The 17,642-nt window shown below is 44.0% G+C and overlaps 2 protein-coding genes across 2 annotated transcripts in view; one reads left to right on the top strand and one right to left on the bottom strand.

The window, feature by feature from the left end:
- Nucleotides 1-12,999, top strand: part of LOC119140779 (transient receptor potential cation channel subfamily V member 2-like) — a 38,575-nt gene extending 25,576 nt beyond the window's left edge. Inside the window, exons 25-34 of the transcript XR_005101731.1 lie at nt 1,590-1,741; nt 2,386-2,536; nt 3,193-3,341; nt 3,824-3,939; nt 4,475-4,601; nt 5,107-5,247; nt 6,786-6,916; nt 10,369-10,504; nt 12,212-12,289; nt 12,892-12,999. The gene's annotated coding sequence lies outside the window, so the exon portion shown is untranslated. The remainder of the gene's footprint in view (nt 1-1,589; nt 1,742-2,385; nt 2,537-3,192; nt 3,342-3,823; nt 3,940-4,474; nt 4,602-5,106; nt 5,248-6,785; nt 6,917-10,368; nt 10,505-12,211; nt 12,290-12,891) is intronic.
- Nucleotides 13,000-13,429: 430 nt separating this feature from the next.
- Nucleotides 13,430-16,902, bottom strand: HASPIN (histone H3 associated protein kinase). Its single transcript, XM_037372689.1, is given in 3 exon segments — nt 13,430-15,287; nt 15,289-15,712; nt 15,714-16,902. Coding segments are annotated over 3 exon segments (2,490 nt in total). The 5' UTR covers nt 16,122-16,902; the 3' UTR covers nt 13,430-13,629.
- Between the last annotated feature and the right edge of the window lie 740 nt (nt 16,903-17,642).

Genomic DNA, 17,642 nt, shown 5'->3' with positions numbered 1-17,642 from the left:
GGTGTATTGCCAGCCAGGACGGAAAACTGAGAAGGGCCCTTCTCATCGGCTGTGGACCTTGTACTTCACTGCAGCCAAGTTGACCTTGTACTTCACTGCAGCCACCCCCACCCCCAGGAAAAGGGAGGGCTGGCAGAGGAGGCTTTGGAGAGGCACCAATTTGGAGGCTAACACCTCAATCTGGTTAGCTCCCCCCCCCCGCCTCCCTTTGCCTCAGCTCAGGGCTGGAGTCTGGGGTAACCTGTGACAGGGTAGGTGCTTTTTTACCCTCTCGAGGCTTTCAGTGCTGTGCAGGGGATGCTGAATGTTTGCCAGGTGGTACCTTCAGTCATCCACTGCCTATGGCTTTGTTGTCATTCGTCAGCCTTTCCTGCCCCGGCCCCCAGGCTTGCCTGCGGAGCCTTCACCACTGCTGAGGACATGAATGGAGTCTGTGCTCTGCTCACCCCCAACTTGCGCAGCACAGCTTCCCTCAGCCTCCCCAAGTGGGTGTAGGAACGACGCCAGTACTGTGCCTTTGCAGAGAGACAGAAATAACAGCACGAGGCTCTGCTCTAGCAGCAGGGGCCTTCTGAGTCCCTAACCAGCAAGGTCCATTATCTACTAGGAGAGACCTAGAGCTGAATTTTAACATGTATTATAGTGATTTCAACAGGCTTACAAGGTTCAGCCTTGAAGATTAGGACACAGCAGCAGGGATTTTCTGTTGTGGTATCCCATGCATCCAAACAATCCAGCTCTTAAGCCAGAATTTAGAAAAGCATTGACATTCTTAGTGGATGGATGCGACAAACATCCACTAGGATTTTTCAGAGTGCCTGGCCACTTAAAGCTGTTCCTTCCAACTTAACTGAGCTATTGGGCATTTAATCAAGGGAGCAGAGAGCTGGTCTGATTGTCTAGCCTTGCTCTGCTTCTTGCTGTCACTGCAAAGAAGCTGAAAAGTTTAAATTAGACCCCTAGATGGTCTTGTTCTGTCTTCAGTTGTCTAACTGCTATTAATAGTCTGATTCTCAGATCTTCTGCAAATTTGGGAACCTGGATAGAAACAGATCGTGAGTTTAAGGTGTGTTAAATTAGAAAGTAGAGTGTGTTTTTTTCTTGCTTTTTGAATTCTTTAGCTGAGACCAAGTTAAATGGCATTCAAAGTAAAACCAGCAAAGACAAGATTGCTAACATCAGCAGCTCTGTCAGCACAGACACCACCAGCAGTGCTGGTGGTGAGCACTTCGGCAGCACGGGAAACAACCACGTGTGCAAAAGTAAGTGCTGGGCAGGAGCAAGCATTGCTTCCTTCTGTATCAGCTGAGTCTGAAGCAGCTTGCATTCATCTGGTGGGAGAGAGCTGGGTAGGAAAGAGGTTGCAGTTTTGAGGGTTATTTGTAATGGTAAATTGCAGTCATTGTTGCAGATATTAACTGACATTTTTTAAAAATAAAACCTGTCACTAGACCGCATAGACCACATCACCAGCTAGACCTGCTTTTGGAAAGGCTGGATGGTGCTGTAATCAAATTTTTGGTTGTTTAATAATATGTCAATGTTCGTGAACCCTTGCTAAAAGTTAGACTGTTTGGGTTTCCCTTCAGATGTCCTTTTGTGTTTAACTGCATTGACAGAACTGGGAACAGAGTTTGCTGTCATTCTGGGTGGATCAGAGAACACCAAGCCAGATGATTTCCAAAATGCCAAGACCTCTGCCCTCGACCTGATGAAGTCAATGTGGCAGAAATGCTCAAAGGTGTGTCGTAATCCGATAGGCAGGATGGATCAGAGCTCTAATGAAGAACGGAGAGTCTCCTGGTTCACATAATTACTGTTTTTTTAAACTTCACAGTGATGCTGGTAATAATTCTACATACTCTAATGCAAGAATTAGATGTTAGTGAGCCAAGAAGGAGGAGTAGCTGAAGACGGAAGTGGAAAAGCTAGGAGTGGGTTTTCATGCCAGCAGCACACTTAGATATTTTACCAGGCAAATCTTTCAAGGCATCTTGAAAAATACACACAAAAATAAGAAATGGGGCTTATAAGCCATTACTTTAAATGATTTAAATAAATCTGGGGACAAAATGAGGCTGAGCCATGTCGTCACAAAAGGTCCAGCTAGATAGATAAATACAGGAACTTCAGACAGAGAAATTGTTGTCTTGAGCCAAAGAAAATGAAGTCAGTTCCTGGAGCTGATCCAGAACGGATCACCAGAATACAAATGTGTGATGGAGACAGGGGGGTAAAGACAATTGATATACCTATCATTTGCAATATATGCTTTCTGTGTTTGTGCAATAAAACTTGGGACTAAACTTGGCACTTTGAGGGACTTGGGGATCCTGCCTTAGATCTTCTCTAACCAGCTCTGGCTTTGCTGTCTGCTTTCTCCAGATCACGTTTGCTGTGGTGCAGTATGGAGCACGGATCCAAACTGAGCTGAGCCTGCAAGAAAGCTGCAACAGACCAACTGGTTTCTTCAAAGTCCGAAACATCAAGCAGCAGAGCTCTCGGACTGACATCACAGCCACACTGCACGTGTATTGTGAGTTCATGTATTTCGAGAAACTCCAGGAACACTTAAGTGATTCCTTTTGTTTCATGTGCATCAATCCAGACTTCTGCACCTCCTCTCTACTCTTGTCTCACAGTCTCAAAGCCCTCACTTTTCCAAAGCTTCTCTTAGTGACAGGCTCTGCCAGCTGAGGCCTGTGAATGAGTCTGGGGGACCATCAGGTCTGCAAGGAGAAACTGGCAAGAGGCAAAGTGTGAAATCCTTCCTGGCTGACACAGGGGCTTCAGAATGAAAACTCAGTCACTTGAGTCTTGCTTTAAGCATGTGTTCATTTGTAGACCCCAGGCCTTTGCCATCTTTTTCACTGACCTGCTGCATCTCTGGGAGTCATGCTTTCCCTCTCAGCTCCATTTTCTTCGCAGTAGCATGACTCTTAACAATACTGACCTGCACTGTAAAAATGCCACATATGCTACTTGTGAAAGTGCTCATGAAGTCAGAGCTACCTGTTGTGGACAGCCAGTGTCCCTGGAAAGCATAAATCCTTCTGCACGTTTGCCTTGCACATCTGTACACTTGTGGGCTGAGAGCTAAATGAACATGAGCACCCTGCCACTGCCACTGACATTTCTAGCTCTGCAGACATGGCTTGTCCCATGAAATACCTCCGGGCTTCTGTTCCACAGGGATAAAGTCTTTGAAAGCCATGACTCCAGCCAGTCTGATGACAAGATAATCATTGTCAAGGCATCTGCGCAAGTGTTTCTGGAAAACCAGATGGAGAAATGTGATGAATTCCCTGGAAATGCCTATGGTTGAACTCTGAGCACCTGGGGTGAGTGGGAAGTGTCATCAAAGCCACACTTTTTTGCATAAAAGCACATATATAGGGGAGTGATGTTTCCATCCATCCCATGTGTCTGCTCTTATGCTTTAGCAATGGGTGGAAGAATAAAGGAGTTATGCATTAGTCTTGCAGGATGTCCAATCTGAGATGCCCTGGCTCCTTTGATTCACTCAGGCCTCCGTCTTCTTGATGCCAGAGAGTTTATTTTGAAGAAGGTTAAGGAATATATCCTAGAAACAAAGATGCTTACTTCATATATGTCTTGTAGCTCTAGAACTTTCATGATTTTTTGCTTTGCAAATAAGAGCTTTCTATGGGAATCTAGGATCAGGGTTGCTTTACCAAGCTTTCAGAAAACTCCCTTCCTTTTCAGAGCTTTCAACTTTTTAATGGAAATTTGGGAATTTGTTGGGTTTTGGCCTGTGTATGAAATCTGCTCAGTCTCCCTGTCTGATGGCTTTTCTCCCTAGACTGGAGGGTTCATAAGCAACCAGTGGGTCCCAGAAGAGCTGCAGAAGGTTAGAAGTGACTAGTTTGCACTGTTCACATATGAAGATTTTGACAGTTTGGCCAAAAGTCTTACCAGGTAATATGAGGTGCTGTGGACTGTTTGGATCAAAATAATCCTTCTCCCATTACTTCCGTGTTCCAGAAGCCCTGTAACAGATCACTTTTTGTTTTCTAAACATAGTGTTTTCTTCAGTTTTGTGAAGAGTTGTAAACCTTCCAGCCTGCAGACATAATAACTAAAAAGAAAAAAGTATGTATGTTGGATAATCACTCAGGAGCTGTGACAAATGCTAAGAAAAGTCATCGAGAGTTCAAGCGTATTTTTCAGAGCAGTAATTTATTCAGTTACCCTACAAGCTGCTAAGAGAAGAGAACCCCAGATTTGCTGGCTTTTCTCAGAAAAGTTACCTGCTATTTCCTAATCAATATTTTTAGGAGATGCTCTGTAATCAAAACCATGGGCCACAATAACTAGACATGGTGTAAACTCTTGGATCTCGCTGAATATGTAAGTCTGTGTCTCAGACCACACCCTGCGGGCTTTTTCCTTCAGGCATAGAGTATGGTACTGATAGTATATGCTGTTTTTGCCTCTTGTGTGGATGCACCAGGGTAGTGTGGCAGTGGTACACACAGAATATGGACCCTTGTACGTGGCTGGAGCTCCGCAGCATCATGAGAGGGAAGGTGTTGGCGTTTCAGGACGGCTGTTTAAAACAAACCCTGCAAGGAGAACAGGTACTGCGCCCAAGGGCAGCGAGGTCAGTGGGCATCAGGTGGGCTGCACGCATCTTGCTTGCTCCAACAGCGGCTGTGCTTTCTTCTCCAGACACTCTTGGATTTAGCCAGATGTGGATTACACAGTCTTTGTTCACTCCATAATGCTTTGGGAACATCAGAGGAATCATTAACTTTGGAAAAAGATGAAAAAAACATTAGCTAAACAGGGTGTACTATATTTATGTTCCGTTCTCATGGTTCATGGGGAAAGAGGTCATCAACTGTGGTACTCTTTTTCCTCTGTCAAATTGTTGAATAATGATTTTGTTACTGCTAAACTGGTTACAGGATCTGTCCCTGAGGATGGCTGTAATAAAATAAATAATAGGAAACGATCCACATATAAGTAGATATGTGATGTTTTGTTCTAAAAATTGCCTTACTGCTGCAAAGGCCATTAATTCTACAAAGCTATATATAGAGAATTCCAGTGAAAGAGTGCTTGTCTTTTTCTGGAGCGCAGGTTGGATCTTATTATGGATCTGAGCTCTGCCCATTTGATGTGAACCATGATGGGGTAACAGATCTGCTCCTTGCCAGAGCTCCATTTTATCACATTTGAGGGGAAGAAGGAAGGGTTTACGTCTATCGCCTGGAGACAGAAGTAAAAACACTGGTAGCGTAAACACTCCATGTTGGGGATTTTCCAACCATGCCTAAGCAATGACAAATAAAACATTCCTCCTTCGTGCTCTCACTGTATGTGCTCTCCCTGTATGGCAGAGGACCGCAGGCTGAAGCCAGCAGCCCTGTCTTATTCATTAGAATATAAAAGAGAAGTAACTGAAGAAATACAAGCATTGTCTGCCTAAGGTATACTCTTATCCCAGTGGGATAAAATCATGACTTTTACCTGTACATAGGCAATTTGTTGGTGCAGACCTTGCCCTGCCAAGCTGTGTTCTTTACAGTGCTTGCGATAAACATGTACGTGGGTAGCTGCTAAAACTTTGCTTCTCAGGACTTGTAGAAAACAAAATGTTTTGTGGGCCAAGCTACAGGATCTGCTACACAATATACAGGGTATAAGTTAATTGCATCAGGAGAAGCCCCTCTCCGGTGCACTGCTAAAATTTGCTCAGGGCACGTACAGGATGGTGAAAGCAGAAAACAACAGTCCGCGCGCCTGTTAGAATTCAAATAATGTGCACCCTCTTGTGGCTTACTTCTGTGATAGGGTGGGGGAGATGGGATGGCTTCTGTGGAGAAACAAGCTGGGGATCGACTCCATCTGCTAGATTTAAGAAAAGACAGTGCTTCAATGTGTCCGCTTGCACAGGGCTGTCCAGAGACGCTGCTTCTGGGTGAGAATTTGCATGCTCTCAGTGCAAAAGGATTAAGCTTTTATTCCAAGAGTCAGCTGGTATCTTGAACTTCTTATTGTTTAGGGCTTTTTTGTTCACCTTTAAGCATTATAAGTGTGCACTGAGATTATTTTTTCCCCGTTAATGTAAGAGCTGCTCATGCTACATTTGCTGTAAATGGATTTCCTTCTTGGTTGTTTTTCCGACTGGTTCGTTCACCTTGAAAGGACACTTAAATGTGCAGGTGACCTCTCCTTTTGCAAGGATTGGGTTTACTGTGGCCAGTATTGGAGACATCAATAGGGATGGATATGAGGATATTGCAGTAGGAGACCCCCTCAAAGATCAGTTTTCAAACAGTTCCTTTTTTGGCAACATTTACATCTTTAATGGTGATAAAGACCAGATCAAGAGCTCTTTTTCTCAAGTACGTGTCTTGTTGGGAATTGGCTCCAGTACACCTTGAGAGGGAAAAGCTTGTATTTTTATAGCAAGAGGCTGGGAGGGAGGACTTCCACATTTCATTTACGTTGATGGGTGAGAAATTTGCAGATGTCAGATGGTTTATGTGACTCCATGGGTTTCTGCAGCAGGGCTGCTTCTAACTGTAACCATTCACCTGTCTGCTTAGGCAAAGGAGCTGGATTCGGGTGCTGCCTGTAGAACAGCGTAGCCTTTTTCAAGCCTGCCTGGCCATTGCAGGAAATTAAGTCAGTATTTGGCATCTCAGGAGTGTTACAAAATTATCCTCACAGCAACCTCATGAAAAGAAGTGTATTCTCCCAAGGACAGGAGAGAGATCCTGACTTACATTTGTTAATGTTCCCCCCTTTTTTAGAGAGTAAAAGCCTCTGAAATTTCTTCAGGACACCAGTATTTTGGACAATCCATTGATGATGGCTTTGATTTGACTAACGATCGTCTCCAAGATATTACAGTAAGATCACTGGAGAACATGATCATGCTCTGGTAGGTAATAAATGCTATTTTTTAGTGAGCTGGGGAAATGCTTCAAAGACAAATATAAAATCTGTGTTCCAATCTGTGTAATGATTCTATTTTTAATTCAGCATTAAAGGGACATAAAAAACCTTTTCTGAATACTAGAAATTATATAAAAGGTAAAGCCTTTCATTCAATTTGCAAAGGCTTTTGCCTTTGTGTGGCCAAGGCTTTGAACAAGTATGAGATAGTGAACATGAACTAATTAACATAGATCTAGGTCTAAGGCAACCTTGATGTCTCCAATTCAGCACCGATAATGTAGGTCATTCAGACAAAAAAAATGATTTTTTTACATCTCATACCTCATTTTCAGTCAGTCATCTGGTAGCTGAGTGCCCCATGCAGTTCAAAAAGGCTAAGACATGGCAGACAGATTTGATTTCATTCCTGCATTTTGTATTTGAAAACAAACTGTAGATAAAGAGAGAATTTGAACTTCTAGATAATGTGTTTATCTAATGGAAACATAAACACCATGTTTAATTCTGAAACTCTAACCATATTGGTGTATTTTGGCTGTCTGTTCCTTCAGACTCTTGGGATTTTGTGTGTTCTGAACGTTCCCAGCAGAAACTGGAACTTCTGTAAATAGGCCAGCCTGGTACAGGTGAAATACCATGGAAATACTGAGCAGTTCTTATCCTTACTGCCAGGCTTTCTTAAAACATTTTTCCTGTAATGTTTCAGTTAAGAATTTTTTTTATATTTGATTCTGCTCCTTATCTGTTCTTCACTGACTAGCTCAAGACCAGTTGTCCACTCTCTCACCAGCACAAGATACAACCCAGGGAGAATCCCAATTTCCCAAAATAACAGCATTGTTACAGCATAATTATGTTGCGATAAAATCTCAGCTTTACTAGTGTCTCAACAAAATAATAAATGGGAATTGTGATCAGCTTGAAATCTATAGCCCTATGCTGTCCTCAGAAACTTGCGAACATAAGGAAACTGTTTTTCACAATGCGTGACTGAATCACTGAACACATTATCCAGGGGATGTCGTGGGAGCCAAATATATAAAATGATCCAAAAAAACCATTTGACAAGCTTATGGTCCACTGATGGCTGTTAAACACAGCTGCCCAAAGAAAACATTTGAACCAGAAGGTTCCTAAATATGCCAGGTGACAGAAGCTGGAACAGAAATGACAAGTGTGAAGACATTTTAATGCCCAGATATTTTCTCAACTTCTCGTTCCTCTTTGCTTGTAGCCATGTGACTTTGACTGTTTTTCTGAGAGTTAAACATGCGCTTTATAGGAAAAATGGTAACATGGCATTTGCTGTTCCTGTGCTGGATCGATACCAGCCATCAAACACGTTTTCTGGTAACAAAACAAAACACTAGCAAAGAGCTTTCTTTTTTTTTCCAGGATGCAACACTTTTACTCGTAAAACCTAAAAATAAAGAATGTGGATGTGGTTTCCTTACCCTTTGCATGTCATCATCTGCCCTCTGCTCCCTTTCTAGTGACCAGTGCTATATTCTAGGAAGACTTTAGGCCCAGGTCTTCCCCAAACAGATACTCAACCCTTATTAAGAGAACCTCATCTCTAAGGTCCAGCCTTAGATTTATGATGCTACCTGTGAAGAAGGCAGATGGTCTGTGTGTTTTGTGAAGTGTTTTTTCAGATATTGAGCGTTCCACTGGAGCTTATATTAAGACTTATTATTTGAATGGTGTGTTTGATAGTAACAACTATACAGCTTTCTAAAAAAGTAATTTTAAAAATAATTAAAACAATGTATATATTTTTTAGTTGTAGTTGTGTGTTTCAAAGCAATATTTGGGAGGCTGCAAACTTCTAATAAGCTCAAAGGTTAAGTTCAATCTCCTGTCTCTTGCAGTTTAGTAACAAGATTCCTACAAGCTAATCCAGATCTTTTTCACAGTTAGTCTGAAATCCAAATCAGCTTCTGAAAGAATTCCATAAAGCTCTGTAAAAAGGCAGCTTTTTGCTGCTTAATAGGAGTCTTTGCCACAATTCAATATTTAATTAGCTGTCCATAAAGCATAGGACAGAGAAGTTAGGACAACATTTAGCACGGAGTAATAATGAACACCAATTACCATAGACACAGTACTCTCAGGGATGATGATGTTGATAGTACATTCATTTCCTAAGAATAATTCATGAGATTCTTGAGCATTGGTCAGCATTGCCTAGTACTTATGCACCCACCCAACATCTAATTATTAATCATCATTGAACTTCTCCAGAAACTTGAGCACAGACAGTAGATTTTTATTTGTGAATAAAACTATTGCTAAAGGGAGTAACTTTGTCTCTACAAAATGTGTGCCTATAAGCTGGCACAGTATATGAACATATTTATTCAAGAAAAACATAACATCTCTGGAAAAGAAATGAGTATTATGGTCCTGTGGCAATCCAGGGGTAAACAACTGGCATTTCTTTAACAAGACCTTGTCCCCAGTGAAGACTTTTCATGTTATTACTAATAGACCTTCTCCTGGGAGTTGAATTGAAAATCATAATCAATTAGGACTGACTTAGCCCTAGAGGGTCTTTTATTTCCAACTTCTCCTTAACTGAGGTCATAGGACTGTTGGTTTTCAGAGAATGTACGTATATATGTAAAGATATTCTGAATCTGCTGCCTTAAAAAAATTAAGACTGTTAAAATCTGACTTGATTAGTGTTTGCTTTCAGTTGCCTTACAAGAAGGACTGCAACAACAGGACTGTCTGTACTGCTCATTTAACTTTGACAAGTCAGATTCAGTGAGTCATAGTAGTTGCATTATCCAGATTTTGGATTTAACATTCATATGAAATGTCATCTTTGTGTATAAGAAGTTTTCTTCAAATTCTCAGGCGAGATTCGCTATCCTTTTGTTTGCATTACTTTCCATAACTTAACATTCACACAAGCTGTAACCGTATGCCTCCGTGGGCATTGCTGGGCTATTCTAGGAAGCCTCAGAGGAAAGACCAAGGTCTAAACAACTATAATAATCCTAAAATCATAATTCTGCATTTAATTGTGACAGTGTGATTTTGTTTTAGGCTGATGCACAGCACAGCACTACAGCAAAGGCTTGCTCAGTTTGCATAGCCTTAGATAAAACTGTAGGCATCACTTCATTGTAAAAATTTACCCTGGAGAGTCACTGAAAAGCTAATCAAACAGAACAATGTTTAAAGTCTATCTTGATGTAAAACAGAAATGATAAAATGTTACATAAAGTTTGGAGATGACTGCCTTTGATATTAAGCAGCATTTTCCTACACACCCTGAAGAATATTGAATAATTAATTGGGCTATTGCATTATCCTGTGTGTGAAAGCATTTGGAGGGAATGATTACCAGAACGCTTCAGGCCTCTCAGTAAATAACAGCCCTCAGAAGTAACATCTCACCCTTCTCATTTTTCTGTCTGGTTCTAGAAAGGAACTGGTGGTGGGCCACACTGAAGAAGTGACCATGAGTGTTTCACTGATGAACAGTGGAGATGACACATACGTGACAACTATGGTCTTGAACTATCCTAAAGCCCTACATTTTAAGAAGGTGACCAGTGAGGTAAGATTGTAGAACAGCTTTTCACAGCTAGCAGCTGACTGCTGAAAGAAAACCCAGTGCAGGCTCCTATTAATTTACTACCTAAATAAATCTTGGAAGTAAGGGCCAGGGAAGGAAAGGAGCATTTCAGTTGTTAAAACTAGAGCCCGAATACTGGATTTATCTGATTTAAGACTCCCAGGCTTTTATTGGGCTATTTGTACCTAATTCATTTTATGGGAGCAGAGACAGACAGAGTTGAATTTCCCAGTCTGTTTTTACTCAACATTAAAGAGCATTCCTGTTCTGTTGGCAGCTATCCTCTCCTGCTATTCACTGTGGCCAACCAATACCATTAATTTCTGCACTTACCCTGCAACTGCAGAATTCAGCATCCAGTATTCAAAAAGACAACTGTAAGGAAGGGGTCCTTATTTTCACTTTTTCCCAATCTCTAAATGATACTTTGAGTAGTATACTTTGCATCCTCTATCTACAATCAGGGCAGAGTCGCTATTCTTTCTAATTCAGCTTAATGGCTGGCATGCATTTTCCCCGAGGCAAGAGATAATTTTCATATTCCAGCACTTAATGTCCAATTTCTCCAGAAAGGAACAATGAGCAGAAAATACATTACCCATCATGTTTTAACAGTACCCTGGTTTGTTAAAGAGTATTTACAGGGTAATCGATACTTTACTATGTCTTTCTCTTCCCTCAAAACAGGCAAAATTTTCAGTGATTTGGCAATTAGATGAAAGCATATTCCAAAATAAGTTTGTAATCACCGTTAGTATCACCAAGTGAATACTGCTGTTATCACCACAAAACGCACTATGAACTAGAAAGAAAATATCAGAATTCCTACTTTGTGTCCATACTATTTATCAGTCACTGGTTACATAAAACTATACTTGTTCTTCTCAACCTTCTAAAGCATTTGGATCCATGTGAAAAAATCTTTCCTTCCCTTACGATAATTTTAGCTTTGCTAATACTTCATTATTTCAGTAAAAGATGGAGCATCCTGTAAGGTCCTAATTTAAGTGTAGTACCTATTTAAAAGCTTGTGTTTTCTGAAATGGCAAACTGGGTTCTGGCATCCTTCCTTAGCAGAGAGAACAGATGATTAAAATATATAATCCAGTTCTCTTCTGAGTAAAGCTTTCACTTGAAATGATGGGAATGACAACATGTTCGGGGCATTTTTCTTGATTAGGGGCTTTCTAATGGGAGGAAGTTACCATTCAGATTCTTTTCTTGTCACCTTCCTCCCATTAGAATTCATGGGACTGATTGGTACACAGCATTTTTTTTTTTGAACAGAGAGCATCTTAAAAAAAGAGATGAGAACTCATCTCTGGCAGCTACACTTCCTTGCAAGCACAGTTTAATCAAAGGTTTCTATATGAATTTAATGTCCACTTTTGTGGGGGGTAGAAGCTTTGAGTTTTGATTAATGAAAGCAATACTGCATATTCACAAATTAGCATTGGTTTGTGGGGAAACTTTTCAAGGCAATGGCAGCTTTCAAGGCCCGTAGTAATAAAGGGCTACTCCAACACCAGTGTACCATGTCACCGAGTGGGCTGGCACCTCTCCTTTCATTAATTACCACCACTCTGTTTCCACCCCTCTTGTACAGCCAATATTAGTTCTCAAACCATAGAAATAGAGGACCAAGGCAGGCAGATAATGATGTGGTTTCATCCATATTTTTTTTTAAAGCATAAATAAAAATACCGCCATTCTGACTGAAGAACACATCCTTGATGTCAGAGATGCATTCACTGCAGTCCTTACCAAGTTTTAAGAATATTAAATAATATTGCATTACTTGAGTCCATTAGAGGGAAAAAGATTATATTGGAATCTTACCAAGCATCTTCTCAATTTCCATCTAAATAATTTCAAGCACTGCTGATTGTCAAGTCACTTTCTGTGCTACTAGGCAGCACAAGTAAAGACTCTAGAAGATGGAACAATAAAATCATATAGTAGGCAGAGGGGTACCTAGGGTCTCTAACTGCTTAGCTTGTAAAAAGTAGACTTCAAGATAGTTTAAAGATGCATCTAATTGCTAAGACTGCATATATACACACATATATAGACAGACTGCATAGATAGCATTCCAGTTAAAACAAATCTGATGATGCTACCTCTTAATTACTTAATGCATCTAGGTCACTGGATGTAGTAATTTTGAATTATCTAATTCACTTTTCACTTAGTTTGATTTATTGTTCTCTTTAGACCAGTTTCTTTTAACGTATGTGAATGATAGCAAAGGACTTCCTGAAAACAAAGAATTCAGGTTTAATATAAGTATAGCTTCAAATTTAGGTCACCTGACCCGTCTACAATCAGGGCTAAAGAACACTTATTATCTTGTGCATTTTCTTCTGCAGATGCATGAAGAAAATTGCTTTAATGCTACCATCAAGTTACAGATTTGGATTCCTATCAGTATCCAAGGTCACAACATGAGAACAGTCAAAAATGCATCAGGAACACAGGTACTTTTTCTTATATTTTTTGCATAATCAAATAACTCTTCACTGGTCCTTAAGAGACAAAAAACCATAATATTGCAGATTAGTGTTTAACAGCAGAAACTTTTCCCATTTCTATTTTGTAGCTTCATTCCAGGAACAAATTTTGCCAAACAAAAATTCAGTTTTAAAACTAAGTCAAAAGGTGGGTTTTCCCCCCCTCTCTGTCCCCAGCTGGGTTAACAATATTTACCTTTGTCCTTACTGTCCAGAATCGTGGGGCTTTTTTCTTTTAAAAAAGTACTTCAAGAAAAACAATATAGTAAAAAAAGAACATTTAATAATTTAAGTTAATAAAATATCTGTGGAATTCAAAACATTTAATTGAGCTTGAAGAAATCTTTTTTCCCCCTTCTCAAACATTCAACTCTGTTTTCTCCCCCTGCCCCCCATCACCCCCTGAAAAAAAGCAGATGACTTTTCTGGGGTTTGTTTTGTTTTTTGGGGTTGTTTTTTTTTTTTAGACATTTTTGGTATCATGTTATACACAGTGCTAACCAATCATAACACCACTTCATCATACCAACATTTAAAAAGATCATACGCTAAAAACAGTATCAGTACTTAGTTCTTGGAAACATTGCACTGCCTCGGTCACTGGAAGAGGCTGCTGTTCTGTAAAACTTCACTGGCAGACGCGAAGGTCAGTACTTCTTTGTGGAACTTAACAAGCTGCTGCTTTATTTTCCTCATGGCAGGAGTTGATTCCTTTTTCTTGTATCTCATGTCATTCAAAAGTTTAACTGACAAGTAGTGCAACCAGAGGACGTTGCTGTGTGGATGATAGTCAGTCCAGCAGCCAGAGTTCTCTGCTTTCATTTGCCTATAGATATCAAACTGGTAGTCCCCTGTGCCTTGAAACAATGCTTCATCAGTGGAAAGGTCACAAAACACAGTTAAGCCATCCTTCTCCAGCCGAGACAAGGTGTAATCTATGATGTTGACATGAATCCTTGCTGTGGGGATCGTGTGCGTTGTCCCATTCAACACATAAGTAACCTCTTTTACGTCAGTTTTCTTCACCAACACATTCCCCCAGTGCAAGTCTCTGTGCTCAAAGTGCAGTTCTTGTTCTGCCACAGCCAGGGAAGCAGTGACCTGGTGCAAAATGCTTTTTGCCGATGCCACTGAACTGAAGTGGTTTCTCATATTCTCCAAGTCACTGCCTCCAAATTCGAACTCCAGAACCATGAAGAGCTGCTTATCCCCAAAAATGTCTGGCCGATCATTTTCTGAGCCCGTTACTTGGTGGTATTTGTCCCAGGCTTCCAGGAGATACTTAGGATAGGCCCCTTGAATGCAGTGCACAGAGTACAAGCTGATGAACCCCACAGTCCTATTCGCAGACTCCTCAGACAAAAGACTGAGTTCTTTTGAAATTATTATCTCGGGCAGAATCTCTCCAAAGCTCTTTTGAGCTTCGCCATTTACTTTTCCAGTCCCCTCAATGGGAATTATTTTTAAGGCCACAGGTCCCCTCTCACTGTCAATCTGGAAGACCTCTCCAAACACACCTTCTCCAATTTTCTTGCAGCCTTTCATCTTATCTAAAAAAATGCATTCCTCAAAAGCAATAGGCCCCTCCTGGTGGCATTCCCTGAACACCTTCTCTGCATCCGTAAGCATTGGCTCCAGGACAGAACAGGAATACCTGGGAGCTAGGAGGCTCATGGAAGACCAAGTGCAGCACTGAGGCATGCCAGCAGATAGGACTGCTTGGTGGCTGGAAACCTGGGATTTCACAGGAGGGGTACAAAGGATGCTGTAGCAGGAACTCTCGTTTGTGGTAACTTTCTTCTTCTTGTGGAAGGACAGAGATGCTTGCACTCTACCCCAGGAATGGGAGCTACTGAGGAGCGAACAGTCATAGTCTCTTACATCTGCGGACAGCTCCAGGGCACCCTTCTTCATTCCTTTTTGCCTCATCTGTGGTCTGAAAAAGTAGTTCGGTGGTGGCTGCCTCTTGGTTTTGTGCCTTTTTGGCTGGGGCCTCATGAGCTTCCCCCAGCGGCTGGTACTGAAGCCACTGATGCAGGCTCTCTTGCAGGAACTGCTCTCCCCAGGAACAGCTTTGGTGCTTTTACATTTGTTCGCCAAGACCCCTTGGCAGCCCAAAGGGGACCCCGGCTGCTGGCAGGCAGGTTGGGCGTCTGCCTCTCCGGCATGTTTCACGTTTGCCAGCCACACCAACACTTCTTGAGGGTCCAAGACCACCACTGGTGTCAGCGGGGTCCGCACAGGGTTTTTTTCCGTGGCAGCACGGGCTCCCTTCCCCCGAGACCCCCCTCAGGTGAGGGCAGGGCGGCGGGCCAGAGCCCCCGGCCCCCGGCGCAGCGCCCCGCGGCTGGCTGGCGGCGGGTTTCGGGGGGTTCGGCCCCGGGCAGGGCCCCTGTGCCAGCACCCTTAGGGCCTCGCCGGACCCCAGCGGCGGGAGCGGCTCCCCGCCCCGCCCCAGGCCGCCCGCGCTGGGCACGGCCGGGAGCTGCTCCCACTCTTCCCGGGATGACTCGGGCGAGGCGGGCCGCTGCCAGGGCGGTGGGGAGCAGAGCCCCGGGCCGCCCCGCGGGGTGGTGCCCAGCGGGCTGGGGGAGCGGGGCCGGGCGCGGCAGCGCGGCCACTGCGGGGTGCTGCACAGCAGGGGGCGCCGCGCCCCGCAGGGCGGCCCCTGGCGGCGGCGGGCGGCGCCGCAGGGGGAGCGGGACGGGGACGGGGAGGAGGACGGCGAGCGGGCGGGCGCGGGCGGCCCCCCCCAGCCGGTTCTCCTTCTTCTCCTCCTCCTCCGCCGCCGCCGCGCCGCCGCCGCGCGTCCGCAGGCGCCAGCGCCGGGCGGGACGCTTACCCCGCGGCTGTCGGGAGCATTTGCCGGGCGACAAGAAGTCGGGGTCGTCCGAGTGGGCGGAGACGGCGCTGGAGACGGCGCTGGAGACGGCGCCGGAGTCGGCCGAGGCGGCGCTGGAGTCGGCCGAGATGGAGCCGAAGATGGCTTTGCGGTCCTGAAGCGGCGAGAGCCACCGCTCGGGCAGCGGCAGCAGGCGGAGGCGCCCGCGCCGCGAGTAGGTGCGCAGCAGGCGCGGCTGGAGCGGCATCGCGGCGGCGGCTGGATCGGGCCAGGCTGGTAACGGCTGCCCGCCGCCTTTTCAAACGACGTCTCGCGAGAGCCGGGCGGGGCGGCACGAGAGGAGGGCGCGGCCCCGCCCCGGCCCCGGCCCCGAGTGGTCTACCGCCGGTGCCGGCGTAAACCCGCGGACCCGTGTGCTGGCCGGGCACCCGTGCCCCGTTGCCTTGCGGGGCGCTCGTGGCGGCTCCGGCCGAGCTGGCGGGCACCGCCGCCGTGGTACCGCCGCCGTGGCAGCGGGGCCGCCTTCGAGCCGCTCGCACCGCGTGTGCGCGGAGGGCGGCGCTGCGCTGCCTTCGTTCGCTCCAAGCCGCTGCCGGCTCTGGCGGTGTCCCCGGCAGGGTAGCCCAGATGCCGCTTTCCTACCCGCGGGGCCGTTTGCTGACCCCCAGGGCAGAGCCGCTCACGGGAGCCCCATCCTCTTCCTCCCTCCAGAAACTGACCTGATACTTGGAGCGCTGCCAGCATCCGTCTTCTTATCAGCAATAGTTAACCTGTAAGGTCGTACACACAAGACACTGTTGCAGCCCTTTTTTTTTCCCTGAAAAGCAATGGATATTGCGTTCCTTGTGTTTCTTTTACCATAGTTCTTAAAAAGTAGAACTGCTCTGCTGGTCACTGGTGTGAAAGAAGAGACTCAAACTCTTGTGGGTTACTCTAGGTTTGCAGTTTTAATCGGTACAGCAGCGTTGGGTCACCTCCGCAGAGAGTGACAAGGTTACAGGATTTTTAGCTCTACATTTATAGTCTCTACAAAGCATTACCTCATCTATTGGTTTCAAACAAGTCTTTTATTAGTCATTATCTTGACAGTCGTTTTCACAAGTTGTTCTATATCTTGACCACTTTGCCATTTTACTTTTTCTTTCAAGGATGATCGCTTCAGGTTCTGCATATGTCAGTTCTGAGTAATCACAATAGACAATCTCCACCATCTCAGCCTCCTAGAGGTTAGGGTCTTCTGTTCTTAGAAACTTCTTTGAACTGTCAGGTACAGTCTTACTAATATTAAACTTTCATTGTCCAGCATCTATTTACTGATCGCACTTGCAGTCCTGGTCTGGGGCTATACAGGGGACAAAGCTGAGGTGTACAGCCTACAGTAGCACTGATCTGCCATTTTCCTCCAACAGTCCCCCGTTTTCTTTTTAGATACTATATTAACAAATACAGTAGGGATATGTCGGTATATGAGACACACAAGACATACAACATTGTTCCCATTTTGGCACCATTTTGTTTTCACGTTTAAACGATTTCACAAACACTTCATCTCCTACTTTATAATTATGAAATTATACTTCAAGACTAACCCCTTGATATCAATAAATGTATTTCTGAATTGGATCAAAAAATCTTACAAATATAACAAATACTGAATGACATTCTCATCCCCATCTAATAATGCAGTTTTTGCTGAAATAGATAAACCTGGTGCTGCTAAAATTCGTCCAAATAAAATCTCTGCAGGACTCAGTCCATGTGGTTGTTT

The sequence above is a fragment of the Falco rusticolus genome, chromosome 1 (genome assembly GCF_015220075.1).
Source record: "Falco rusticolus isolate bFalRus1 chromosome 1, bFalRus1.pri, whole genome shotgun sequence".
In the NCBI taxonomy this organism is placed as follows: Eukaryota; Metazoa; Chordata; class Aves; order Falconiformes; family Falconidae; genus Falco; species Falco rusticolus.
Note: the sequence above shows the minus strand (reverse complement) of the source record. Positions and strands in the feature narration are given on the sequence as shown.